General features: G+C 47.1%; 2 protein-coding genes and 1 non-coding gene across 9 annotated transcripts in view; 2 read left to right on the top strand and 1 right to left on the bottom strand.

Annotated features, from left to right (window-relative positions):
* Nucleotides 1–219: 219 nt before the first annotated feature.
* Nucleotides 220–2604, bottom strand: Actrt3 (actin related protein T3). The gene is made up of 2 exons (XM_005343754.2): nucleotides 2344–2604; nucleotides 220–1629 (listed from the first exon to the last, which is right to left on the bottom strand). The coding sequence occupies exons 1-2, from the start codon at nucleotides 2541–2543 to the stop codon at nucleotides 714–716; spliced, it is 1116 nt and encodes a 371-aa protein (XP_005343811.1). The 5' UTR covers nucleotides 2544–2604; the 3' UTR covers nucleotides 220–713.
* Nucleotides 2605–3747: 1143 nt separating this feature from the next.
* Nucleotides 3748–3820, top strand: Trnav-aac. Its single transcript has one exon. It is a non-coding gene; the product is annotated as a tRNA-Val (tRNA).
* Nucleotides 3821–4311: 491 nt separating this feature from the next.
* Nucleotides 4312–8094, top strand: part of Mynn (myoneurin) — a 21624-nt gene continuing 17841 nt past the window's right edge. For 2 of the 7 annotated variants that reach the window (XM_013347536.2, XM_005343752.2), the window contains exons 1-2: nucleotides 4315–5288; nucleotides 6093–6384. In XM_013347536.2, the coding sequence (XP_013202990.1) occupies nucleotides 6119–6384 (266 nt within the window). In that variant the 5' untranslated portion in view covers nucleotides 4315–5288; nucleotides 6093–6118. Of the gene's footprint in view, nucleotides 5289–6092; nucleotides 7228–8094 lie in introns of all 7 variants that reach the window. The other 5 variants (XR_003377394.1, XM_026782007.1, XM_013347535.2 and 2 more) reach the window with 5 other exon arrangements.

Here is an 8094-nt window from a genome sequence, read left to right as displayed (position 1 = left end):
CAGCTTTTCTGTATGTCTCTCTGGTTGTCTGTCCTTCTTCCAGTCCCTCACTGACCCTTGTCAGGGTTCCAAGAACCAAACTTTGAGGGAACAGTAGTATGTTGTCCAGACTAGCCCTGCACATTTAGGTTTAATGAGCCTCCTTAAGTAATAGCCTTAAAGACAGGAAACTCCTGGGTTAGCACTATTGCATTGAATGAGCAGATGGGAGGAGAGAAATTTAGGGTAGGGGTGGGGTATGCCATCCAGGAGGGCCCTGTAACAGGCAGGGATAGGGAATGCAGGGAGGACCTGGCACTCAGTGTCCAGTCTGGTGTGTTAAATAGGCACCTTAGCTATTTGTCCTGGGGTTGAAACCTAACAATTGCACCATTTCCTGCCCTGCTATATTGAGAACCAGGCCCAAAGTCACAAGCCTCTAATTCCAACCGCCAGGGATTACAAATTGAAATCCAGCCTGGGCAATGAATGTAACAGGAGATCCTATCTCGAAATACAAAGGTAAAAAGAGGGCTGGGGATATAGGTCAGTGGTAGGGTGCTTAGTACACATGAGACTCTGAGTCCCAGAACTACCAAAAACATTTTAGGAAAGAAAGTGGCCATCCCAATAACAGAAATGTTTTTTTTTTTTGTTCTCCCAGAATTAGAATACCCACAGTGTTTTGTTGTGTACACTCAAAAATGTTTTACTCATCATTTTTTGTCTGCATTTCAGAAGCATCTTTGGTGTACTATATTGGGTCCAACTTCTTCAAATTCTGCAGCAGTGATCCACATGTCTCGGAAGGCAGACAAAGATGCAAGAATAGACCCTCCCATCCACACTGATATTTTCCTCTCTGGGGGAGCGATAACCTGCACAGGGGTATTGGCCGGTGCCATCTTTGCCACATCCTTAACCAGTCGCTTGTCTAAACCAGGGAAAGTGGTGGATCCTCCAGCAAGGATAATATTGGAGAAGAAGGCATTCCTGAGATCTGTGTCACAATTCATGATGCTGCTGAGACACATCTTATCAATGCCAGGCGCGTCAACATTCAGAAGCCTTGGCGAGAAGAGGGCCTCTGGGCAACGGAAGACCTGGTTATGGAGTTTGATAGTCTTCCCATCAGGCAGTGTGTACATTTTCTCTAGGCCAGGTTCCTTGGCCATTTCCTCCTCATAGTTCATCGCCACGTAACAGATATTCTCCTTAATGTCTGTAACAATCTTTCTGTCCCCAGTTCTAAGCAGCATGACACCATCGTCCTTCAACAACATCATGAGGTAGCTGGTGAGGTCGAGTCCCGCCACATCTAGCTGTTTTACACCGTGAGGTAGACAGTAACCCTCAAAGACCGGCACACACTGAGTAATCCCAGCACCTGAATTCAGCACCAAGCCAGTGGTGAAGCCGGCAGCAAAGAGTGCCAACACAGCCTGGACAGACAGATAGAAGGCAGGGACGCCCAGGTTTTCAAAGAACACTTCAGAGATGTGCTGCCGGTCCAGCAGCGGGTTCAGTGCAGGCTCTGTAACCAAGACTGGGCCATCCCTGGGCTTCAGGTTCAGGCTACAGTCATAAATATGCTTCCACATGATCTCCATGTCCCCCCAGGAAGAAATGAGGCCCCGGTCCACCGGATAGCTGTAGGGAGAACAATAAGATACGTAAGGCTTGTGCTTTTGTGATTGCTGTTAATGGTGGTTTTTAGATTTTATATAAAATTACATATATATGAATTATATACTATAAATATATAATTAATATATAATAGGATTTATATGCATAAATTATATGTTGTATATAAATATATATTATTATATTAAATTTGATGGTTCTTGTTTTGATTCAGTCTTACTGCATAGCCCTGGCTAAGCCTAGAATTCCATTTGCAGACCAAGCTGGTCTGGAATTCAGACTCTTGCCTCTGCTTCTGCTGGGATTAAAGGTGTGCTACATAGACCTTTAATATATGTCCTCTCTGGTCTGTTTCAGCTAATGTGAGTATTGATCAGTATTGCTTTCTGGTCAACAACAGAAGGTAAACGCCAGTAAATGGCTACCTTTCTCTACAGGCATTTTGCTTAGCCAGTTTTTTTTTTCTCTTTGGAGAATGTGACTTCAAAAAGTTGGGAAATTTCCACATTCTGGTAGAGTTGTAAATAGTTCAAGAGACCATGCCAAAGCTATAAATTAAGTCACATTCTTAGGCGGACACCTATACATTTGGATGCATTTGTGTAAAGAGAATAGAGGTTTTCGTGAGGGGGTTTCTCTCCCTGGTTCTTTCAGGGTGGCTTTAGCTCTGGACTCTCCGCCCTCTCCCACACCCACCCAGGCTGCAGTATCTCCTGGTACCTGATGGACAGGAAGCTCCTGCGCTCCTGAGCTTGGTCACCCACACACAGCTCCAGCGCGCAGTCCACTGCAGTGTTGTGGCCCTTAGCCCGGCCCAGAATGTTCGGGTAAACGAAATGGGGCTCCCGGGTCCCAGCCAGGCCCGCCTTGATCATTCCCGAGCCACTGTCGATCACCACCGGTGGCTGGTAGCCGCTCATGTCGCCGGCGCTGCTGCCTGTGCGGTCTGGGGGCCGCCCCTCCCGGAGGGCCTGCGCCCGGAGTCCCGCGTCACAGAGGACCCAGCCATCCGCTGCCCCGTGTGGCCGCTTCTCTGGGCTGAGTCTCACTGCAGCCGCTGGAAACTCGCAACCTGAACACCAGAAAACCAGGCCTCCCTCGCGAAACATACGAAAGCTCACGATTTGCGAGGAACTTTCTAGAAAACTATAACAAGCTATTAAAAAAAAAAATAACTGTTCCAAAGTCCTTGAGTTACCCGGAGTGTTTCTGGGCCACGGGGAGACTGGTGGACACCCTTGAAACCGGGGGATGGCCTGGGAATATTGCAGGAACGCTCAACTTCGGGGGGGTGCTGTGGTGTGAAACGAATTTATGTCCTGTAGGTATCGTGGATAATGCCACGTCTTTCCTGTAGTTTCTAAAGGTGTACGCAATTAAAAGGGCAGAACGCTTTTGGTTGTTTTGTAAGACATTTTAGCAAGGCTGGCCAAGATAACTCACTAGAATTCCCTCTTCAGTCTCCTTCGCCCCATCCTCTTTCCCACTCCTCATTTCTTTCCTCCTTTTCCTCTTCTTTTTCATCTTTTTGGATTCTATCTCTAGGTTCTCCGAAGCTAATTTTCATTTCCTGGGGTTGATTTTTAGAAATAAGGACACGTCTGTCAGTTGGTAAGAAAAGAAATTCCTTAGATTATTATAAAGTTCAGTTCAGAAGAAAGTACATTGCGCGGCAAACAGCGTCTTTGGTGTCTGATCTGGCGCATCCCTCATTTAGGGGTTTTAAAATTGGCACAAATTAGGACCTTTGGTAAGTATTCGGAAGCAGTATGGGAGAAGAAAATGTGATTTACACGTCCTCCCACCAGAAGCAGGCCAAGCGGAGGGGACCCTGGCAACTGCATGCCACAGCTTCTCTAGCAGGAGATCGTAACCTGCCAGAACTGAGACGAAAACCAAGCAAAAGGGCCAGAAACGAGGATGCCTGATCTCTAGCGGCAGGGATTTGCAAGGAGTTTGCAAACAAGTTCAGACTTTGAAATAGTTTCTTTCAGCACCATTTAGTTAACGATGTGACCCCCTCTTCCCTTTCCCCACTGAAAATTACATAAATCTTAAAACATTTGCAAAGCGTATATGAGAACATCACATATCAAGAGCCATTCACCAGCCTCGGGCAGCTGTGTTTCCGTAGTGTAGTGGTTATCACGTTCGCCTAACACGCGAAAGGTCCCCGGTTCGAAACCGGGCGGAAACATACGCTCTCCCTTTTTTTCCTTCTAACTATTGTTTGTTGTCTGGGCTTTTCAAAAGCTAGGCTCTCAAAACCATGATGACAAATCCTGCAAGTGGCAACTTGCCACCAGGGGAAATACGCTAAGAAATCTGTTTTTACTCAACTATTTTAATGTTGAAAACAAACAGCCCAAGAACACCAAGCAAAAAGTACTGATGAGGTGGCTGTTGATCCACCAGCCAAATAAAACCAACTGTTAGCTTTATCGCCTCTGGAACACTTTTGTATTAGCCACTTACTTTTTCCTCTAGAGATTCCGCTTTCCCTTCCATTGCCAAACTGTGTTTTATTTTTAATCTGTATGACAAGTTCACTATATATTTCCGAATTAACCCGTTATCGAAACGAGCCCGACAAAAGGGCAAAATTAAAAATAAATTTATACTCAGAAATATAAAATAAAGTAGCCTCAACATTATTCTTACTAACACGTCTATGGTTTTATTCACGAATTCTTACAGAGATGTTATAATGCAAAGATTCCGGTAGGGGAAAAGTCTCAGATTCTCTGAGACTGTCTTTTAAAATAAGTCATGGGTAAATTCCGTAAGGTCCAAAAACAACTTTTTAAACAACAAAGTTGTGGTTTTTATGATTTAAAACGTCCGCAGAGTCTAGGGAGGAATCTACCTGAACACATCAAAACTTGCTGGCACTTTCGTGCAGTGCAGCGATAACTGTGCGCTTCTTCCTTTACTGCAGAAAATCTGAATTTGATGCAAATAATTGTGCTAAAATTGTCCTGGTTCAGACTCTGGAAAACCTTTTTCCGGTAGAAAGCCCACCTTCCTCTCATGTTGCGCATGCCCAGTGCGCCCTGCTGGCTTGCTTGGCTTTGGTGCTTCTCTGTCTTCTGTCTGCAGGTAAGGGCCTCCTGGAAGATGAGCGTCAGCGGGCCGGCTCAAGCAGAACTCTGGGGGTCCCAAGAGCTTTCGGGTATGCAAGAGAGGAAGGAGTGATTGGTCTTGACTCAAGCACATCCCTCCCACCGGCCACGGTCAAGAGCCAGGGTGCACAGCGCCGTCGTCGCCACTGGAGGGGCGCTAATGAAGAGAGGATGACAGGAGAGGAAGAGAACTACAAGTCCCAGCATGCACTGCGTAGCGCGGCTCCCGCAGAGGCCGGCTGTGCACTCGAGCCGGGGGTCGGCCCAGATGCTGCGGGCTGACCAGGTGAGTGTCTAGCGTAGGATGTGAGTGAGCACTGGAAGAGTGTCCCGGCGGCCGGGCATGCCGGGACGGTAGGCCTCTGAGAATCAGCTCGCCCGCCCTGGCGGACCTCTGGAGTCCTAGCGCCGGTGCCACCCCGGACCGCACGTCCGGACGTGACGCCGCAGCGGAGGAGGAAGGGAGAGGCGGGGCGCCGCGGTGACGTCCTCCCAAGATGGCGGAGAGAGAGTGAAGAAACTGTTTCCCTTGGGCGGCTACCGGTGAGTGCCGCCCTCTGCCCGGCCCGCGGTCCTCGCGATCTTGGCTCCCGAGGTCCTGCGTGGCTGGTGCCTCGGAGGTCGAGAGCGTTTCGGGGTGAAGGAGCTGTCCTGGGAGGGGCAGCGTCCGCGGTGGCCGGAGCTGCAGCCCGTGTCCTGGGAACTCGCGGGAGTGCGAGCTGGGAGGAGGGCAGGGCAGCGGAGGCCCGGGCGGACTGGCTGGGGCTGTCACCCTGCGGCTGCCAGGCTGGCCGCGGGCAGGCGAGGGGTGTGTCCGCCTCTGGGGAGTGGCGGAGCCTTTGACAGCCCTCATCTGGTCGGGGCGTTCCCGCCCCCCTAGCACCTGCCTAGCGCCAGGGAGGAACCACCCCGTCTAAGCCTACAGATTTCAGTGACCAGAGAGCAATGAAAACACCTCGCCTGGCGTTCTTATCCCCGCTGCCTCAAGGAGTCATTCCTTAGTTTATTTGTTTAGGCACCTTCAGGTAAATATTTCTTCTGCGCTTGAAAGTTTGAGGGGTCAACTCTAAAAGTTTAGGATTTTAAGACTTTTTCTTTTTTTACTACTCATGAAATCGACTTTGTTCGCCATCATTCATTGCATTTGCCTCCTAGTTCAGTAAAACAAAGAAAGACAATCAACGCGTGTGTTTGATGAGGCTATGTGGGAGGGGGGTGGAGGCGCTAAGTAAGAGCTCTCTGTTAGTTTAGTGTTTGACCCTTCTCCTCCCTCCCCTACCTCTGCTTGGGTGGATGTCTCATGAAAGCCGATGCTTATTGACTTCACTGTCTCTTCTTGTCTTTCAGATCAAGGGTAAAATTCTGATACCAAAATGCAGTATTCTCACCACTGTGAGCACCTTTTAGAGAGACTGAACAAACAGCGGGAAGCGGGCTTTCTCTGTGACTGTACCGTAGTGATTGGAGACTTCCAGTTTAAGGCGCACAGGAATGTGCTTGCCTCCTTTAGTGAGTATTTTGGTGCGATCTACAGAAGCACTTCTGAGAACAATGTTTTTCTTGATCAGAGTCAGGTGAAGGCTGACGGATTTCAGAAACTGTTGGAGTTTATATATACAGGAACTTTAAATCTCGACAGGTAAAGTACACGTTTTTGCTCAGTTATGAAAGCTAGGCAGATGGCCTTGAGAGCTCCAGTGCATTCATAGTTTCCCATTCACTACATACTCATCCTCAGTCTTGATGTGCATCATATATACATGCACGTACATATGTGTTTATATGTGTGTATATGTATATATATGCATGTGTGTATATAAGTATACATACTATATACAATACTCATACACACACATGACTTCAGTAGCTCTGTTTAGGATGAAAAGATGTTTGATAATCACAAAAAAACACACTTTAACATCAAGAGTTCTGTCCAATGTACTTATTTACTCAAAAAAGAATAGATCTTTATTTGAATTTTGCAAATGTGAATTTTAAATGGTAGATTCTAAGTGAATTTCAGTTTCCCATTGCTTTTGGGCTTCGTGGTCCTCAGGCCTTCTGCTTATGAGGTGTTTGGAGTGTTGAAAGAACCACCTCTGGGCTCACATCCTGGCGCCTTCCATTGCAGCTCTAAATAGCCATGCGCAGAGCATCCTGACTGTGGTTCTAAACCAGCACTTTGTGCGAAGATGAGGAACAAGAACTCTGTTGCTGTTGTTAACCTACCCAAAGCTTAATCAAGCCAGAGGTTTGCTGTGCTTCTCTTAAGACTCTAAGTATTGGGCTCCAGCGACGCCTCCAGTGGTTGGGTGCCAGCCATGTCAGATGAGTAGCTGATTTTAAGTCCCCAGCACCAACACGAAAGCATTTTTGTAAGAACAGTGCGTCAGGGTGGGCACAAGTGGTTCTCTGGATCCCACTAGCCAGCCAGCCTGCCTGCCAAGCGGTATCTGTGAGAGATCCTGTCTCATATGAGAAGGTGAGGAGTAGCAGAGGGAGACGGCTAGTGTCAACTGTGGCCACTGCACACAAACACACGTGCATCTGCATGTATGCGTGCAGATGAATGCACATGTACTGCTATGTCAGAAGATGCTGCTGCCCCTTCAATAGTAGGTTCTTCAGACTTTCATTGTGCAGATATATTGTGTCCTTCTATACAAATTAGACTAATAGTGATACATTCCTACTTGGTAGAGAGGGCAAAAACAAAGAGAATTTGGTCAAATTATGCATGCTTTCTTTCCTTCATTTCTTGTACGAAGCATGAACACGAGTAGAATATTGATTGATAGAACAGATTTATAAGTCAGTCATGTGGTACAGGCCTTTACTTCCAGAGTTTGATATGCAGAGGCAGGCGGATCTCTGTGAGTTCCAGGCCAGCCAGAACTACTAAAAGAAAAAACATTCCAGGCATTGGAATTAGATCTTCCTGGCTGGGTGGTCCTATATCTCCTTTAATAAGCCCTTTCTGGGCCTTAGTCTCCTCGTAGATGTGAGGTGGGCATTACTATTGGTATTGCTTTAGAGGCAAAGTGAAGACTTACTTCAAGCCCCACCTTGCAACAAGCCTTACTTAGTTTACTTTATAATTTATATTCTTTCCTCTTTGCCCTGTTTGCTTCTACATTCCTCAAATGAAGATTAGAAGGAGGAAGAACTATAAAATTCTGCTGCCTGCTGGAAATCACTGTTTTTGTACACATTCTTTTCCAGGCCACCTCTGCAGATGTATGCATGTACACAGTTGAGATCATTTCCTTGTGTCTTGCAGCTTCTTATGAGAATGTACTTTTTTGGTTTTTCTAGACAGGGTTTCTCTGTAGCTTTGGAGCCTGTCCTG

This window comes from Microtus ochrogaster, chromosome 1 (genome assembly GCF_000317375.1).
Source record: "Microtus ochrogaster isolate Prairie Vole_2 chromosome 1, MicOch1.0, whole genome shotgun sequence".
In the NCBI taxonomy this organism is placed as follows: Eukaryota; Metazoa; Chordata; class Mammalia; order Rodentia; family Cricetidae; genus Microtus; species Microtus ochrogaster.
The sequence above is the reverse complement of the archived record's forward strand: the minus strand, read 5'-3'. Positions and strand labels throughout refer to the sequence as shown.

Coding starts and splice junctions, on each gene's coding strand:
- Actrt3 (XM_005343754.2), bottom strand. CDS start 2,543: ATGAGCGGCTACCAGCCACCGGTGGTGATCGACAGTGGCTCGGGAATG. Junction 1,630..2,343: donor AGGAGCTTCCTGTCCATCAG/GTACCAGGAGAT, acceptor TTCTCCCTACAG/CTATCCGGTGGACCGGGGCC.